Consider the following 20,613-nt stretch of genomic DNA (forward strand, 5'->3'; position numbering starts at 1 on the left):
ACACAAACATATTTTGACTGTGTTTTTATAGTGTGGTTCTACAGGAGACTAGCAATTTCATAATTATTAAATACAAATCTAAGAAATTCCATTGATTAAAATAAACGAATAAACAATGTGAGCTTGTAGATCTGCTATTTTCACTAGTGTGGGTTCCGGGGAGAGACATAAAAGAAGATTTACAAAAATAAAAATAAAAGCTGGTGATGCTATATTATCTACGTTGCTGGGACCCCCTGGAACCCCCCAAGGACAACCACTGTTGTAGGGAAGGGAACACTGTTTTTTCCATATCCTGAAGGTTTATGCACCAACAGCGACGATATCGTCGTTGTCGGGTGGAAACCTTGTATGTCCAAGACCGTTCGGTTTGTATTTATCGTTTTAAAAATGAACTAAACTAGTGAAAATAGCAGATCTACAAGCACACAACGCCTCGCACCGCGAGGCGTTGTGTGCTTGTAGATCGGCTGTTTTCACTACTTTTGTGCAACAGCCTTGTATGATGAAGTAGGGCTTCACTTGGTGAAAAAACATACAAGCTTGAAACTTGGAGATACGAGGTTTCTGCCCGACAGTGACGATATACTGCTTGCACCTGTGACTCTCATTTGTCCTCAATGTTCACAAATCATTTCTCATCCTTCACCTCCCATCACACACATTAAATCACTGCCTCTATAGTTCACACGTTTATAAAATGCCACCACTATAATGAACCTTGGCTTAGACAAGTGTGAGCGCACTCTGCATAACTCACACACTGAACTCTTATGTCACTGAACTCACTCAGCACACACAGGGTTATCTAATTGATAGATCATACATTTTCTTGTGTGTTTAGATCCTTACACAGAAGATGCAACTCAATGAACTCCGTACATTCCAATATGACCAGAACTCAGCTGCCTGCCTGCTCACCAATACCCGTTACAGAGACCATATTCTCCTCCAGAACCTTCACTGGCTCCCGGTCAAACAAAGAATCCACTTCAAAATACCACTCACCACCTATAAGGCTCTGGCGCGTGGAACAATCTGTCTCCCCCTACTTCTTCGACCTCCTCAAACGTCATGTACCCTGGGGCAATGGGGCTTTTCCTTTTGCTGCCCCAACCCTATGGAATGCACTCCCTAAAGCTCTCAGAGAAGCCCCTACCCTCCAAACCTTCAAAACCGCTCTCAAAACCCATCTCTCCTCCAATATAAGGCTTTCCCCAGCTAACTGGTTATCTTTTGTTGTTTTCTCCACCCCCCCCCCCCCCCATGTAAAGTGCCATTGCGTACTTAGAAAAGCACTATATACATTTGAGAAACATTTAGATTATTACCGTCTCTGCCCAATCTGGTGAATTCCGTGTGTCTGTAAAGTTGGGGTTCGCACTACATTAGTAGTAGGAATTAGTAGAAAATCATGAGGATCTCTCCACATATGGGAAGGCCTGTACTCCCGTAATGTGGATATGGGACTTCATGTGATGTGATAGACTGCGACGTCAGTCATCTATATTATAACACCTATAACACCAGTCATCTTATCTATGACGTATGACTCCAAAGTTGAGCAAAGTTTTAACATTTCAAAAAGTATCAACCGTATGTGAAAATAAATGTGAGCATAATCGTCGCTGTCGGGCAGAAACCTCTTATCTCCATATTCAAATGTGTTTTTTCCTAAGTCTAGTCTATTAGTCCCTTGATGTACTTTTGGTGGGAATGCAGCAGTAGCATACCAACCTGAAACCTAACTGACCCCGGTGTCAAACCTGTCAAAGGTCATAACCTGTGCTTTCCCTTGTCCGTCTCCCTCTGCCCTGCCCCCACAGGAGGAAGTGAAGAATGAAATCAGCGTCATGAACCAGTTGAACCACGTCAATCTCATCCAGCTGTACGACGCCTTCGAGACTCGGTCCAACCTCACCTTGATAATGGAATTGTAAGTTGTATTTATTGTATATTGCACATTTACAGTAAAACAGTGGGGGGCATTTCTTTCGGCTAACTAGAGGACTTGCAAATTGCACACAGGTGCTCTTTTATGGTGGTTTTGAAGGAGGGTAGGTAGGGAGTAGGGGTGTAACGATATAGTAACTGCATCGAAATATCGTTTTTAACTTAAAAAATCAAAGTATATCGAAATGAAAACGGCTAAAATTGAATTGTATCGCTTGATTTTGTATCGTATCGAATCGGCAGTGCAAAGAATCGATTGTATCGATACTACCTACTTGTGCATTGTATTTGGCATTTTAAGAAGAAAAAATTAAAAGGAGGGGTTTAATTACTTTTCTGTTTCTGTTCCATACACTGGTCTATCGATAAATGTGTGTAATATCTGGGTTCATGTCAAGGTGCAGGTTTGTCAATATACAATGTCCAAGTATTTGGCAGATAATCACAGTGTTTACTTATTTATATCCATAATAATACATGTTTCCCTTAAAAACCTGCACTATCCACACCTTTCACATATCGAATCGTATCGTATCGCCATGAATGAACCAATGTCGTCCATGTATCGTATCGTCAATCATGTATCGTGATATGTATCGAATCGCTATTCTAATGTATCATGTATCGTTACACCCCTAGTAGGGACTAGGGAGTCACACTTTTTGATGGCTGGCAGTAGGGCATTCCACATTTTGGTGGCATAATGGTAGAATGAATTCATCCCCATGCTTGTGCTGGATCAGGGGGAATGAGATCAGTGGAGTTCTGGTGTTGTGCCCGTGGGCGTCACTCACTCTGTTGAAGTAGTTGGACAGGTACATGCATGGGCACTGGTCACTGTTGGACAGGTACATGCATCGGCACTGGTCACTGGAGTATTTTGAAAACCAGGCCCATTGCAAGTTGCTGTACTGTGTCCTCTACCCTGACTCTCCTCAACACCCCTACTCCTGTCAGCTCTCGTCAACATGTGAACACTGACACCATGTTTTGGCTTATACCTAATTTAATGTTATATGGCCGTAGCTCAAAGTCATTCCATTTCAACCTCAGTTTCCCTCTCCCTGTGACGTTTTAAGAATAGAACATTATGCAGACATCACTGTGTCCAAATTCCTGGACGTCACTGTGTGTGCTCAGAATGAATGCTTTGCACACCTCTCATGTCTATGTCTTGTCTTTGAAGCCTATAAAGTCTTATTCTATTTTAAAGACAGGCAGCAGATAATTGTAAATGCTGGAAATTCAGCTAATGTGGAAAAAAAGAACAGTGCCTATATATTATGTTATAATTTGGCATAAACAATTATGTTATTATGCATTTTTGGAAATGGTGATTGAGCAGCTAAATCCACCTGCTTCTGACATTACCCACACCTGCTGCTGTTTGACTGGATGTAACAGCAGAGGGACTTCCAGAGCATTGCGACCAATGTTGTTCCAAGTCTATTGGTTTTTACGTCTGGATACTCCTGTCCGGGACAGGCTTCAGACACATCTCATGCAGGAGACTTGGCTCAGACCTGAACTCATTTGATTTTGGCACTATAGGAAGTAGGAACCCATCCGCACGAAAGGCCTGTGCTCTAATCGCTAGGGCGGCCAAGTAGCCTACATACAGTATGTACAACTAACAACTTCCTCCACTTGTGATGTCATGAGTCTTCATCATACCCAGACAGCTACTTTTTCAGAAGCTATGGAGAACTCTTCTCATTTTAAGTACAGTATTTTCTGGACTATAAGGCGCACCTGACTATAAGGCGCACTGTCAATGAATGGTCTATTTTCAAACTGTTTTCATATATAAGGCGCACCTGACTATAAGGCGCACATAATAGACGCTACCGTTGCGTTATGCATCCAACAGATGGAGCTGTGCTAAAGGGAATGTCAATGTCAATGAATGATCCATATATAAGGCGCACTGGACTATAAGGCGCACTGTAGTTTTTTGAGAAAATTAAAGGCTTTTAAGTGCGCCTTATAGTCCGGAAAATACGGTAGTTTCCATAATTGTGGGCTCGCTGAAAGGCGAGACCAGTATGTTATACCAAAACTTTATTTGTCAAGTTTATTTTCCTCCAAAAAATGACAGTACAAATTCTGAGGAGCAGCCAAAGGGTAGATCTTTGTGCCCATACATGGTGTTCCATACAAGCCTGGCAGCCTACGACTGTTTCGTAGGAACAGTATTTCTAGTTATACTGTATATCGTCCATATTTTAATTCTTTGTGTTTTTGAGCCGTGCCAACCGCTCCTACATCTGGCTTTGTCTGTTTGTACTGTATGTACTGTATGTATGTCTGTCCCACACTTGGCTCATTGGCCAAGCTTCGCGGGACGCTTGATGAAATTAACTCATACACACAGGACCACGATAGAAACATTTCACACTGAGTGTGATTTTCCTCTGTAAATTAACGCCCTACTTGATCAAGTAGCATCCATAAGAAAGAGTTTGTAGATCTGCTGCTTTTGCTATTTTCGAATAAGACTTCAATGAAGTTGTATTGTATCATAATGTACACAGAAAAAAAAAAGTAAATACCTCATAACAGGTTACTATTGGGTGGTTAAGGAAGGCATGGTGTATTTGGAAGACATGTTCAGCTTTTTGCAGTGATCTTCTTCAAGAGCTGTAGGTCTTCTAGAACAGGGGTTCTTAAACCCACTGCGATACGAGGTGTACTTTTTTGGGGGGAGGGGGGGGGGGGGGTCGCTGCCTGAAAAGGTTGAGCATCAGTGTTCTAGGACACGTCATGTCAGACGTGGGACTTGTGTTTAATCATGTGAATCAGACCACATCCCTGTTTGTTTCCAGTGTGGAGGGAGGGGAGCTGTTTGATCGCATCGTGGATGAGGCCTACCAGCTGACTGAGATGGACGCCATCGTGTTCATGAGACAGATCTGTGAGGGGGTTCAGTATCTCCATCAGCAGTACATCCTGCACCTCGACCTCAAGGTAATTCTAAAGCTGGCCTTACATTAGCAGATCATCGGGCGCGATGAAATCGGGTAGCATTAAACACTACAGGTACAGGATAATCGTTTAAGATTCTCTGACCAGATAATCGAAACACGCTCACACTAGCGGTTTTGAAAAGTCGGGGACTCTGAATGCTACAGGATTCTATCCAGATTGAGTCGGCCTGAACAAAGCAATAATACATAATATAATGAATACAAAATGTCACGGGGGTTGTTCTGAGAGCTTCGCCTTGCAACACACACATGCAAGCACACACAGACACATTAATGTTATCCACTAATTGCGACCATAGGTCGCATTTACTATAAAAACCTCCAGATCCTGTACGTGAGTCGTACTCACAGAGCGTGACACCCAGGCAGAATGCGTGCACGCGCCCATGTGCGCGAGGTCGCCTCTCGCACATGATGTCAGATGTGATAGACATCATGGGATTTTCACATAACGAATAACTGATTAAGCATGTTTGGGTCTCAAAGCATATCTCCATAATACAGTACATGGATCTCCATATATGGGTAACTGGTCCGATATACATCACTAGCCAGGCGGCCCAGACATGGCACGACTTACTAGTTATACACTTGTCAGAATCTGCTTTATTCAGGTTAATTTATAAATGCGCTAAAAGAGTAACTTTGATAACCTTAGTCCGCACTGTGCAATGTAAGTCAATGGGGAGGATATTTTGAACTATCAATTGAGCAATTATTGAAGTTATAGCTTATATTCTTTGTTGCATCTTAACAAGGTAACTGCACAGCCCAAACCTCAACCAAAGTGCCATTTTGCTGTAAGAAAAACATACAGTACACACAATATATATATATATATATACTGTATATATAAAAAATAAAAAAATAAAATATATATATATATATATATATATATATATATATATATATATATATATATATATACTGCTCTTAAAGGAGCAACAGTCTGCAGAACTTCTTTCATGTTTTACTACTGTCTTCTTTCGGAGCACCTGCTTCAGAACGGTATTTGTATGTGGTACTATGTATTGTTTGAAACGTAAAAGCTGATGCTCATGACACATACTTTGTCATATGACACCAAACATAGCAGATATACAAGCTCACAGTCACAGCGCATCACAGGTGCTTGTACTGTATATGGGCTATTGTCGGCCGCGGGACACCGTCATACGCCAGCCAGAGCATGAATTAAGCATAACTGTTCCACAATCTTGGAAGGCTTGAAAACTGTGGGATCCAACACGGCTGTCTCCTGAGACTACAGATGGTAGAACAGAGCCTCTGGCATGTGTTCAACTACATGTCTATTGTCTGTGATTCCATTCTCTTTGTGTCAATCATAATAACCAGACACAGTTTCAATTAAGAGGTTTGTTCTGTTAAGCCAGGGGTTCCCAAACATATCCATTCCAATTACCCAAATAGCCGTAGGCTCTGGCTGTGGCCCCGATATTGTGACGTTTCTTTTAGATCGGCCATTTTCACTACTTTAGCTCCTAGTGTGTGTTACAGCATCAACCATGCAGTTTTCCTGCCCTATACCATTCTCTAAGATCTGATGGTATGTTCTGTCTATTTCCATGTTTCCACTTCAGCCAGAGAACATTCTGTGTGTCACCTCCACGGGCAACCAGATCAAGATTATAGACTTTGGGCTTGCACGCAAGTAAGCACTCACGCTTTCAACATAACCACGTGTAAACTATTTCAGGGGGGCGAAGGACCCCTTAGTTGAGAGAGAGATGAAGCAGGGACCCCCACAACCAAGTTTCATTGTTTGACAGCACAATCATCACTGTAATTTGGATTCATGTCAATTTATGTTTTCAGATAATTTGTTGTTAATACTTTATAAACTTGACCTTTCACTCTGTAATTAGTCGTCTCTTTTTCCCCTCTACACCAAAGCTCTTTGCCAAAAATAGCTGACACCGTCACAACGCCTCGCAGTGTGAGGCGTTGTGAGCTTGTAGATCTGCTATTTTCTAAAGTTCTCAGAATATGGACGCTAGGTTTCAAGTGGTAAAAAGAAGAAAAAAGTTTCTACCACACAAAGATTTGGAGGACCCCCTATTGTAACTCTGAGGACCCCCTAGACCAGACCCCCTGTTGAAGACCCTTGATCTAATTCATGTTCATGTTGATTGGCCAAAAAAGGATAGCCTGATTATCAGACTGAAGCTTCCTGAAGCATTTCACTCAGTGGTCTGTGTGTGTGTGTGTGTGTGTGTGTGCCACACCAAGGTATCGGCCACGGGAGAAGCTGAAGGTGAACTTCGGTACCCCAGAGTTTCTGGCCCCGGAGGTGGTCAACTATGACTTTGTTTCTTTCCCCACCGACATGTGGAGCGTAGGAGTGATTACATACATGCTGTGAGTGTTCGCACACACGCACGCACGCACGCACATTTCTGACTAATAAAGAGTAAAGAGACAAAAGCCCCTTCCACACCACTCATTCCCACCAACCACACAGACACAATTTTACATTGTCTCTGTTGGGTGGAAACCTCATATGTCCAAAACTGTTACTTTTGCATGCAAATTCAAAAACGGAAAAAGTTGCAGATCAACAAGCTCAAAGGCTTGTACATCTGCTACTTTTGATGCTTTTAATTTGTGTGACGCTGTAGTACCATCAAGTAGGGTTAATTTTACAAAAAGACAAAATAAAGTTAGAATATGGAATATCTGCCCTGACAGGCTAGGATTTAACAGATACTATGTTGGTTGTCAGATTAAGTGGCTTGTCTCCGTTCCTGGGGGACAACGATGCCGAGACCATGAACAATATCTTACACGGCAGCTGGGACTTCGACAGCGAAGCCTTCGAGAACGTCTCAGACGAAGCCAAGGACTTTATCTCCAGACTGCTCGTCAATACCAGAAGGTACAAACAAAAATGTGAACTGTCCATCTCTATGGACACCACCGCTATGGATGAGCTTATGTGTGTTCGCCGTCATGCCATTTTAGTGCAGTGGTTCTCAAAGATTCTTCGCCCAGGGCACCCTTGTAAATAACATTGTTACTTTATAGCACCTTTCATTCATGTCATATTACGCTGCGTAAATATGTAAATCTTTCCCCCTAAGGTACAGAACAGTATGTCATGAGGAAAACTTGAGTTAATTTATAGTTAACATTTAACCACTTGAACCCTGACATACCTATTCTGGGGGTTGGGGACATTCATCAAAAAACGTGTCACGTTGTGACGTGTTGTGAGCTTGTAGATCTGCTATTTTTGGGGTAGAGATTTGGTCCGTTTTTACTAAGTATAGCTGGGTCTAAGTGATTAAACTGTGATATTGACCCATTTCAAATATTGTATGGTCAAAGTATTCTGCGGCACCCCGGGACTTGCGTTCACAGCACCGACTTTGAGAAACCATTGAGGTCCATTGGCCAAAGAAAATGGTTAGTTGATGACAAAACTTGCGACCCTTCATAATCAGTCCTGCACTTTATTTGACAATGTAACTAAACTTGAAAGTAATACTGCACTTTATACACAACTTACTTAAGTATATTGCCCCCTAAAACGCTGCTATTTCCTTAGTTTTAGTCTTAGCCTTAAATAGATATACTTTTCATGTTTTGTACCTGTTTTGTACCTCTTTCTTTGTATTTATATTTACCTCTTTCTTTGTTTTCCCTGTGCTTTTTTTGGGGACTTGGGATGTAAATTAGCATCTTTGTATTTACATTACATTGATATGTATTGTTCATTAATAAGCGCTGTCCCGTCTAAATAAACAATTAAAGTAAGTAAAGGTTACGATGAATTGTCGTACAGCTAATAAGCGACTGTTGTGTTGCAGCGGCCGGTTGAGTGCGTCTGGCTGCATGAAACACAGCTGGCTGACCAACCTGCCTGAGAAGGCCAAACTCCACCATGTGAAGCTCAAGTCCCAGGTCAAACTGCAGCGCTACCTGGCTGCAGCCCACCAGTGGAAGGTCAGCTCCAGACACACACACGCAACTTTCAAATTACTATCTGAAATACCACAAATTCATAAAGTACCGGATCCTCTCATTTTCATTTTGGGAGTATCTGATGATAATGTATCACGAACAATTACTCACTGTACTGTACTTAAATACTATTTTGTAATTTTTGTAAGTACTGTACTTACAATCTTTTGGTATTTTTTACTTTGCAATACTTTCACTTCTACTCCACTACATCTCAGAGGCAAATATTGTACTTTTTACTCCACTACAATTTTTTTTAAACTTTAGTTACTAGTTACTTATATATTTTACTTGTATATTTTGATTATCACAAAACCACTTCAGACCTACAGTGTGTATACTTGTATACTGAAAATAGCCGATCTTCAAGCTCACAACTTTTGAATATATTTGACATTTTTACATTATTTTCTCTTTTGGTGTTCCTTCCCGGGCAATAAAACCTTTTCAGACGGGGGTAAAATACATATCAATTTGGGGGGGTCCTTGAAAGTTTGAGAACCATTTGATCTACAAGCATCACAATAATTTTGCATGGCTGAATTCAACAGTGGGATGTTTTCTGTGTTGCAGAAACATTTCAACGTGGTCGCTGCTGCCAACAGATTCCAGAGGTTCTGCTCGCAGAGCCGATCCGTCAACACGGCATGACCAAAACCTTTCAGCTCACCACTTCATGTTAAGAGTGATAGAATTATAATAATATTCACTCTTTCCGCAAAAGTAACTCATTACTATTTCGACGTGCCAATTGGAGGAACTGTGGGTGGACTGGACACGTATGGCGTGTTGGAAGGATTTACAGTACTGTTGTTTTCAGCACATCGTAAATATGTGGCACTCCCATTGGAAACATTCAAAACATAGGGCTACGCTGCACTCATGGGAAAATGCCTCAGTGTACATAGGCCCTAACGAGTGCAGAAAGTTGAGAACACCAGTGTTACTTTAAAGAGTTACTGTGTCCCTCATCTTATTTTAGTTTGATCGCTGTGCCAACATTATGATGTGTCTCCCCCGATCCAGTTTCACGCCACGGCACTCACTGCAGCATTATCCCACCGTAAACTCACTCACTGCAGCATTATCCCACCGTAAACTCACTCACTGCAGCATTATCCCACGGTAAACTCACTCACTGCAGCATTATCCCACCGTAAACTCACTCACTGCAGTATTATCCCACCGTAAACTCACTCACTGCAGCATTATCCCACCGTAAACTCACTCACTGCAGCATTATCCCACCGTAAACTCACTCACTGCAGCATTATCCCACCGTAAACTCACTCACTGCAGCATTATCCAACCGTAAACTCACTTACTGCAACATTGTCATGTCATAAACTCACTGCAGCATTGTCCCCCTGTAAACTCGACTAGTTTTCTTATCGTTTATATCTAAATCTTGGTAAGACTTTATATTAAGGTCAGGTCTATAATGCGCCATAACCACATTCATAATGCATTATAATGCACTTAAAGGCATTAGAGCACTTAATAAATGTAACATATTTATTTTAATAATTATTATGCATAACAACTCATAACAAGTAACACGCCGTAAGGGCGAGAAGCAACCGTCAGTTGGCCCAGACAAAACATAACAAAGAACGTGTGTATCCAAAAGGCACCCCGGTACAGTTAAGACCTGGGAAAATCGAAAAAATGATATGTAGTAACAGCGACACTCTCCCTTAAGACTCACCCGCAGAAGCTTGTGATTGGCTGAACCGGAGGTAGGGACTAGGGAGCGCTCTGCTCGCTGTGTTCACTTGGACCATGCGGAGGTACCGAAAGTTGGGGGGACGAAGATTTACTAATCTGGCCCCCTGGTTTACAACTTCTAACAGCGCCGAGTCGGCTCATGCGACCTTCGCAATGCTCGACACGGCGACTCGCTCGCTACCACTCGGCTGTGTCTCACATGGCTCAAGGTCACCTTAGACACTGCGCCTCCACCGAAAACAAGCGCTCCTTTACAAGAACCAGATTAAACCGGGGTGCTTTTAGGATTAATGCACAGGCATTGGTAGATGAATGGTTAGACAGGACACAAGTCAGTGTTGTTGCTGCCCTCAGGTGGTCGAGTACGGTACTGTGACTCATGCACTCATGGACATGTGCTGGAAAGGTTTATGATGTAAGTGCTGGTCATAATGGTCCGGTCTATAATGCATATAATCACATTTATAATGAATTATTTATGCATCATAATGCAAACCAGTTGGCCTCTATGCCCATTCAGCTAGGGTTGCCCAAAAAGTAAAATATACAGTATTTAGAAGATTCTTTATTTTATTATGGACAAAGATATGTTTTGTTAAATGGCCTCCCTTCTATCTGGCATTTTGCTTTGACTTATTTCCAACACATAGTTAGTAGTTATCTCCATAATCTGAGTGCAATCAATATATAAAAAAAAAAAAATCATTTTCATAAACCGTAATAATACACAAGAGGCATAAGCTGACCCTTACCATGCAGTTAACATTCTCTCTGCATGATGTACTGGTTTATTCTTACATCACACATATTTTAAGTTTTAACTCTCATGGGGGGAGTGAAGTGACTTCAGAATGAGGTGAATTCTTGTCAAGTCCTGTGGAGTTCAGTACAGTATTATCTGGCCTCATGAATAAAACACATCATTGACATTGAGGTGACTCAAAGGCATTGCATAAATAAATATAGTCATTTATTGGCAAATAACTTAAATCTTTGATGATTTGTTTTAATTTCAGCTTGATTTGATCTTTAATGCTGGTGAAACCATAGCAATGGCACCGCTGAAGGTTTCAATGTGAAGCTTTTATATGATCTACAGCAGGGGTGGGCAACTTTGATGATGGCGAGGGCCACTATATTTCCACCTTCACTCCAGAGGGCCACATTGCATATTGCTATGTCCTACTTTGTCATTCTAGTATCTCATACAAAAGAAGCAAAAATAGCAAAGCTTGTAGATCGGCTATTTTTGCTTCTTTTGAATTGGAATCCTTAATTATTTTTTGTTATTTTTTAATTGGAATCCTGAAATGTAACATTTTGATTTAATTTCAAACGCATTTAGTTATATACTTCAGTTAACTTTATGAATATAAATACAAATACATTGGACATTAAAAAAATACATTTTAATACTGCTATACTATGTAAAATGTATGTAAATGTAAATGTATAATATATCAGTATTCCAGTATTAACCTGAGGGCCGCATTAAGTGAAGGTGGGGGCCGCATGTGGCCCCCGGGCCGCCAGTTGCCCATGTATGATCTACAGTATAGATGAATTAATATAGTAACCATTTTAATGAGGACTTTTCCTAAAATAATCCTGGCTGCCCCCTTTTCAAAAAGGTTTGAACATTTTTGAAAAATGTCCTTCGGGTGTTGTTGTGGAATTAACTCACTGTGGCTGTGGCGAGTCACTTTGTGCTGCGCTGCAAGCTTGTATGTCTGCTATTTTTGAATTTTATTGAACATTTCCAAAAATAAATAATCTTGAATGTTCTGGGGGTCCCTGGCAGAAAACATTTTCTGAATAAATATACATTTGGGCGACTGGGGGTCCTTGACTTGAAAAGGTTTGAGAACCACTGGTGTAAAGTTCTTAAAAATGGGGCTTGGAGGTGGTTCCTCTACAGTAGCAGTGCCTGAAATGGGAGTTAACATACTACTGGGGGGTATAAGAGAAATTAGAAAATGGGGGCATTTATCTTGCCATTATTTAAAGCTAAAACATCTAAATCGTTTTGTGTGAACCTGCTGATCTGCAAAGGTTATTGAATAGAAAGCAATTCTTATTTGCACATTAAAACATTAAACTCAGACCTTAAATCTAATGCCTCCGGCACATGCAGGAGGCACTAATTGCAACTCCTTTCACTCCATTTCTAATTTGTTTTTCATATTCTTCAAAATGTGGGTTTATCATTCAGTCATAGCATATGGTTTTCTCCTGTAGTTCTCTACAAGCAAAGTGTAAGTCAGGTAAAAAGGGGGTACTTGGCTTCAGTTGAGAACCACTGCTCTAGTGTGAGTGAGCCCACAGGATCGGTAAAGTCTGTCCGCTACATGCTGCCTTCTGTGAAGGAATTTGTTACAGTAAAACACTTTTATGACTTGCATGTTGTACACTTACAGTAGACTAGGAGTAGTGCTGGACTTGTGTCATGTGTGACTTAATTAAGGTATTCAGTGCAAATAACGAAAAACTTTAAAATAAAATAATTTAATAAGAAGACTCAGTGTGTTTTTTTTAAACATTTCTATATAATGCTTTATTAAAAGGGCCTAAAAAAGGCAACAACTGACTGTTACAGCTCTTACAGTACATACAACACAAACTCAGATGGATTTATCTGTACAAGTGAAATCCAACATCCAAGTCATTCTGTACAATGAACACTTTGTCCGTCTTTCAAATTATCCAGAAAATACTCAAAGATTAATTCCTGCTTAGCGCTTAAATTAACATGATGATTTTAATCAAGTCTAATGAACCACTTAAACCCTAGCATTCCCTGCTCTGGGCAACATTCTGTGGAAAAAAATAGATCTACAAGCACCCAACATCTCACATTGCAATGCATTGCATAAAGTGTTGACATTGTGACATTCTGAGCTTGTAATTCTTGCAAGATATAAAAAGATGACATTTCAAACTTATGACATGCCTAAAATGGAGACGCCAGGTTTAAAGTGCTTAGGAAATTGAGGCAACATCAGCTACATAATTGACATGTGGTCAAAAAACTAAAATAATGACCAATACTGTATATCCTTGTCGGGCAGAAACCTCTGATCTCCATATTCTAATTAGTTTATTTCGTAAATTAACTTCTTACCTGATCATAATACAGCGTCAAACAAAAACATCAAAACCAGGACGCGTTTCAAGCGAGCAGATCTGCTACTCTTTGCTATTTTTTAATTTTAATCCTGAAAAGTAACAGTTTTGGACATGAGGTTTCCACAGAGACAATAGTCCAAACCGATATGGGTCAGGCCCTAATCCTAATCACTGGCTGACTGCCCTCCCTGATCCTTAACCAACACCAAACCTAAACGGAACCATCGCCAACCATTTTCATGTTAGTACCTGAACTTGTTACTGCTGCTCCAGGCGCAAACACCTTTTGAACATCTCCTGTATATGGACACTCATCGTTAAAAGATCCTGAACCGTCCCTTTAAACGGTGTTGCCAAGCCCCTCACGACTCAGTTTTCTTGGGTTTTAAAGCGTTCTCCAAGATCTTCTTCTTCCATGCCTCGTAGTCCTGCACTGTGGCCTCTTCCTCATCGTCCTCCCTCTGCTGCTTAGGAGACGAAGGAGAGTCATCCTCTGTAAAGAATAGGGATGTGCGATTAATTGGCTTTGTTTAATTTTTCATATAGCTGGTCATTAAAATCAAAAGGTTTTGGTTCTCCAGAGAATCCTTCAGAAATTGACAACATTGCATTGGCCGTTTCCATACATAACAAAAATGTAACATGTACTGTAGCATGTTTTAGATTATTGTAATAAAGGAATTAAGGAAACAAGCTTCACCAGTGAAAATGTTCATTTATTCTGATATCCTTCTGAATTTGTTCTTGTAGTCTTGTACATATTAGGCTTACAACAAAGCAGAACAGAATTTCTTTTACACAGTGATTTGGTAAAGTACACACACACACACACACACACACACACACACACACACACACACACACACACACACACACACACACACACACACACACACACACACACACACACACACACACACACACACACACACACACACACACACACACACACACACACACACACACACACACACACACACAGCTCTGCCTTGCAGAGTCAGCCTCGCTGTTCATGTGACTCACCCTTTTCCATTTGCTCTATGCTTTCCATCAGTGTTTTCTGTCTCTTCTGCTTTTTTCCGACCGCTGCTTTCAATGGAACAGCTTCCTCTGTAGGACAGAAATACAATGATAACATTTAGAACTCACCTATCTAAGAATCCATTTTTACTCTCTTCAGAGTGAAATTACTGGTAATACGAAGGATTTAACATCATCTAAGTGTGATTAACATTACAAACCTACACATTATGCAAACAGATAATATTCAAAGTACATTTAAATATGTACTTATAAGGATCACCTTGACTCACCCATCCACCCCCGGATGTATAAACCCCACCCATCCAAGTTAATTTACAGTTTGATAGTTAATGCAACAATTCATGTTATTTCATTTGCTCACATGAAATCCAAACATGAAAACAACACATGGTTCACTTTGGTGAATGAAATCAGTCTATATTGATCTTTAGACCACTATTAAAGTACCCTGAGGCACTTACTGCAGATGTCCTGTCCCATCTTCTGCATCTGAGCACACAGACGGTCAAAGATGCTCTTCTTGGCTCCAGATGACGTTGCTAGCTTCTTGTCAACTTTGATCTTCAGGCATCTGCACACAGGAGGTGAATGGGCTACATTTAGAATACTCATGGCAAAATAAAAGCACATAACCTAAATTTACCGTACTTTATGTATTAAAGTTATACTGTGTAAGTTGCTAAACTAGTGGTCAGTAGCGGTATTGCTTTTTTCGGCCGGAGTCGTCGCGGACCACCTGAGCGGCACCGCAAACCACCGCGACCGATAGTAATCCGTCGAGGGGTAGAACGCATGGTAGAACGTAATTTTCTGGCCAGGATTTGGGGATTAAGAGGTTAAAATCCTTCACCATGGTAAACACTGTAGCTGAGCGGAGGCGCTTCCTGAAGACCAGAGCAGATAAGCTGTGATTGGCCGGTAGTGTATCATGTGTGTATGATCTGCGATGTGATTGGTCAACGTATACACAACGTACAGTATACAGATGATGCAGATTACGTCATTTTGCTGCGAAATCCCACCCCTGTCACTGCTAAGAAGAAAACATATAAAGAGAAGGCTGAAAATAACGGAGTGGGTGTTCTAAAACTTTAGCGATTTAACAGTTAGGACAATTTTAAGATTTGTTTTATAAAAAAAGTTACATGGTATAACTTTAACCCGTTTTGTCAAAGTTTACACAATAGTCAATATGCATATGTTTTTTGGGGATATTCTCACCCCCGGCTAGGAGTGGCTTGTGTGTGCAAGGCATGCTGATAGGTGGAGTATATACAGTAGAAAGCAATCTAGAGGAATATGCTTTTCTTCAGTCATCATATATGGGGTGCCTTTTTCAACTATGAATACTCTTTCCTACTACGAATAGCACTAACTTTGAGTGACTGCAGCTTCTTCCAGCAGTGAAATGCTCCTTTAAAGTGAATGGGAGACAAGTGGTCTTACAATCCCTAGCTGCCAAATTAAATGAATTGCTTTGCACTGAAAAAAAGATGGACACCCCGTGTCCTGCATCATAAAATAAGCAAGTAGCCTAATATGCCTATGGAACCAACAGTTCTATAGGTCAGGAGCCTATGTCCAGTTTCTGTAGCACGAGACAGCTAGATGTACAAGTACACCCTCTGGACATGATGCTAATATATTCACCTTATTCCTGGCCATGCCCAGGAAGTAGGTAGGAAGGTAAGGGAGTAGGGGGAGTGGGGAACCCCATAGATAGACATACAAAGCGTATTTGTCCGTAGACACTCATCTGAAAATATTTTGTATCAGGGACACCCCATACAAGATTTGTGTTGTCAGTTAATATTTCAAAAAACGTAGCAACAACATGTCACAATGTGACGTTTTGTAAGCTTGTAGATCTGCCATTTTCAAATAGCTGATTTAAAGTGGTAAAACTTAACCTAGTCACTTTTTGGGGGGATTGTTTTCAAAGACCTGGCCTCTTGTTTCTCTTACAAAATCTAGCAACACATTGATGACCTGCATTACACCTGCAACCTAGCATCAGAAAGGGGCAATGGTGCCGTCCCGGAGAAGGAATAAGGTGAATAGCAAACCCTTGATGCTGAGTGCCAAGCAGGGAAGCATCGGGTCCCGTTTGTATTATCTTTGGACTCGCCCGGGGATTGAACCCCTGACCTCCCAGTCACAGGGCAGAGTTGGTGTGTGTCCTGCGTCACACATCGTCTAAATAGGGCCCCTAGTCTTGTTAACTAGCCTGCCTGCGAAAAAGATTTTCACAAGCAGATTTTACAGATGCTTCCAAGTATTTTATTGCGTCCGGTGTGAATATACTTTTAGCTTTGTGCGAGCTGTGTGTGTGTGTGTGTGTGTGTGTGTGTGTGTGTCTCACTGACTTGCAGGCAGAGTGCAGAGCAGAGGAGGTGAAGAGAGGTTTGGACAGATCCAGGTCTGGTCTCTGGGCAGCCGGCAGGCTCTGTTCATATCTGTAAAGACACAATGTCATTATGTTTGCGTGGATTAAAGAGAAATAAAATCTCATGGAAAAAAATTATATATATATATATATATATATATATATATATATATATATATATATATATATATATATATATATATATAATAAATTAATAAAAGGTTTGTTAGGCTTAATCTAACAAAGCAATCCCCCCCCCCCCCCCCCCTTTAGTGTTTTACTTGTCACCTTTGCAGTATCTGTGCAGCCACTTTGAGGGCCTCCATGCACCCGTACTGGACAGCCAGCTCTCTGAGCCCCATGTGACTCTCCAACCCAAGAAGACACTCCAAAGCCTTCAGTTGACTCTGGTACATGGATTTATTCAGCCCGGACAGCTTGATGGCGTACTCCTACAGGATTTAGTGGTTTAATAGTCAATATCACTGCTATCAGGCAGATTCTAATTTTACATGTTTCTTTTCGTAAATTAACACCCTACTTGTTACTACAGCGAAACAAAGAGCTCACCTTGTCTATTGGTACTTTTATGGTGGTGGAGGCCAGCTCCAGACACATCACTGCTTGGCTGGTGGCCGTGATTTTCCCCAGTCCCGTGCACCTGACCTGGGACAGGCGCATGTACTCCTCCGCCTGGCTAGAAGTAAGGCAAATAACAACCACCGGAAATATTAGGTTTAGGCATAGTTTTACTGAGGTTAAGGTTAGGGATACCTGGTGGCGACCGTTATGAGGTTGCCGGAATTGACCCGGGGTGAGTGTGTTTTGGGGCGAGAAGTTAGGGGAAATCTCGCTCTTTCGAACGACCGTCATTTCGACAAAGGAGCGTCGGGAGGGTTAGCGACTCACCCCACGGAGGTTAGGTTTTGGGGTAAGGGTTAGAGTTGGGTGTCGAACAGATGACACGTAGTAACAGCGAAAAGCTCCCCGAGATTTCTTGTATTGACAATAACATCCTCACCATTAGAACTGCAATAAAAAGTCCAATAGCAAAATATTTGTACACCGACTCAGAATTTTAGATTCTACTGTGTGCAGCAGCTGACATTAGGTTCCCACTTCCCAGCTTTCAGGTTTGGACGGTAGTATGACGTCAATCAATTATTTTGTCAGCGATTAATGAGTTACTTTTGCGTTTAATCAAATGATCAAGATATAAATGATTGATATATTTGATATAATGTTTTTAATATGTATCAACAAATTGACACAAAATATGTTCTTACATTTATTTCATTTTTATTTGTAATTGCTTCAAATGTCACATGGTTATCCTGGAGAGAGACTATGCCACCAAAGTGTGGAATGCCCTACCAACAGCAGTCAAATCAAACCCGCAAGAAGTGAGCACCTTGTCATTTTGTAGTTGGTCCTAGAAAAGTCTTCTAAACTTGAATTATATCTCTAAACAGTGACACCTACAGGCGACATTAAATCATGGCAGAATAATATACAAGTGTGTTGTTCAACATCGTAACAAAATGTTCCCTCAACTCTGACAGAAGTTGAACTAGTCACAGTAGTCATAGATGGACTGACTACTAACGGTAACCATACCTCACACACACTTAGGTTTCTGTAATCTTTATCTTTGACACTTTAGGAGACTAGGAGTGGAGATTACAACCGTACTAGCAGACGCAGTACTAGGCTAGATACATATGCTACTCACCGAATAACTCTGGCAGAAGTTATACCCATTTTTGAAGCAAGTTTGGAATACAGCTCCTTTTCCATCGTCGGTAGATTAAAACAAATCTTAGAAAAAGAGAGAACTGATTGATCTATGAAGTGTTTCTTCCTCTGAGTACTGAGTCTAGACGTTCTAGACTGGAAATGAACAAACAAGAGGAAACTCGCGGCAAATGTCTTCTTCTTCCTCTAGTAGTTTGAAGCAGAAGCAGTTATGGTTCATCACCGCCACCTACCGACCCGGCCCGGAGTGTATCATTTAATAAGCAAGGACAGCGCAAGGTAATGAAGGGTATACATCAAATGCATAGAAATAGTAATCTAGAATCATAGGTAAACCGAGAACTTATCATCAGTCTAACAGTAGAATAACAACAAAAAACAATAATCTATAGGCCTACATTGATACCTGATATCATTGTATGTGCATTATTTTAATGTTTTGTCTAATCCACTTAGTGCCTTCATGGCAGTGTTCTTTCTTAAATCACTTTTTAAAACACACTTTCATAGACTTGTTTTGCTTATTACAGTCTGTTTGGTCTTCTTTATTGTTTCTCGCACACTTTTATCCATTCATGAACTTGTGTTATATTTCTTTGCAAACTGTTTGTGGTGTTGTTGTTTTTTATCCTGTGAAGCACTTTGTAATTATCATTATAATAATAATAATAATAACTAGAAGTAGGCTACTGTTCCTACAAAACAGTGTGGGCTCGCTCGTAAAGAAATAATTAAAAGAATAACTACAATAAAAACTCGTAATCAAATAAATTGTTGTTTTTCCTTCATTTTTCATGTTTGCCAATGTGACTATATTCTGCAGCGTGCTAACTGACGTGAAGCTCAACCAATACTCCAGCTAACACCACTCCCAGATGTTTTTCCGCACCTCATTGGCTAAGGGCCCTGCCTTTGTAATGTCTGCGACGGAACTTGGTAAATAAATAATGAAGATAACATAGTGTTCTCGCCTTTCAGGCAAGCCCACAACCAGAACTACACTCTGTCAAGGTGTCAACTTGCGCCTCACATACGAGCAGGCCACACATGGCCTACTTGTGCGCAAGCAGAGCGTGCCACGAGGTGTGCACTGCTGGCCTCATTGGATGTTAATGAAGACATTACCAAGAACGCTCTTATATACCAAATCAAACTGACATCACCAGTGGCATCACCAAGAATGCTGGTCCCTCATTGGCTGTTAATGAGGAGACACTGTTAATATTGAGGACCTCAGGGGTCTCCATATATGGGCATAAAAGGGACAAGGACTGACACCGAGATCTCCATATATGGCTATTCATTTATTAGTGAAGTAATTTTCCACATTGACTTGAATGGGTAAAATTCAAATGGTAGATAAGACGGAATTAATTTGCAAGTGTGACTCGCGTCATGGCAACCACAGTAGCAATTTCCAATTTCATCTACATAGTTGCGATTTGCGTTGACTTTGGGCATGCCCAGTCCATATATGGGCATATCATATGCCGATTTGTGCTGACGTCGGGCATGTCCAGTCCATATATGGGAATATCTGTGCACATATGACAGACTAACACTACCCACCTCAACTTGAACTAGATATATTCTGCTAGATTTCTATAAAGCAACCAACCATCTAACAATTCCAGCACATACTAAGGCCAC

At 40.9% G+C, this 20,613-nt stretch overlaps 2 protein-coding genes across 2 annotated transcripts in view; one reads left to right on the forward strand and one right to left on the reverse strand.

Annotated features, from left to right (window-relative positions):
• Positions 1-9,589, forward strand: part of mylk3 (myosin light chain kinase 3) — a gene marked incomplete at its 5' end in the record, with an annotated part of 33,547 nt that extends 23,958 nt beyond the window's left edge. Inside the window, 7 exons of the mRNA XM_080730136.1 lie at positions 1,827-1,936; positions 4,779-4,920; positions 6,542-6,612; positions 7,191-7,319; positions 7,684-7,836; positions 8,771-8,906; positions 9,498-9,589. Coding sequence (XP_080586262.1) covers positions 1,827-1,936; positions 4,779-4,920; positions 6,542-6,612; positions 7,191-7,319; positions 7,684-7,836; positions 8,771-8,906; positions 9,498-9,575 — 819 coding nt within the window. The 3' untranslated portion in view covers positions 9,576-9,589. The remainder of the gene's footprint in view (positions 1-1,826; positions 1,937-4,778; positions 4,921-6,541; positions 6,613-7,190; positions 7,320-7,683; positions 7,837-8,770; positions 8,907-9,497) is intronic.
• Positions 9,590-14,140: 4,551 nt separating this feature from the next.
• Positions 14,141-19,005, reverse strand: orc6 (origin recognition complex, subunit 6; the record flags this gene model as incomplete). The annotated part of the gene is made up of 7 exons (XM_080730137.1): positions 14,141-14,271; positions 14,802-14,888; positions 15,284-15,393; positions 17,189-17,278; positions 17,497-17,660; positions 17,779-17,905; positions 18,941-19,005. The coding sequence occupies 7 exons, from the start codon at positions 19,003-19,005 to the stop codon at positions 14,141-14,143; spliced, it is 774 nt and encodes a 257-aa protein (XP_080586263.1).
• Positions 19,006-20,613: the final 1,608 nt, after the last annotated feature.

Source organism: Nannobrachium achirus (genome assembly GCF_963921795.1).
Source record: "Nannobrachium achirus genome assembly, chromosome: 7".
NCBI classification, from domain to species: Eukaryota; Metazoa; Chordata; class Actinopteri; order Myctophiformes; family Myctophidae; genus Nannobrachium; species Nannobrachium achirus.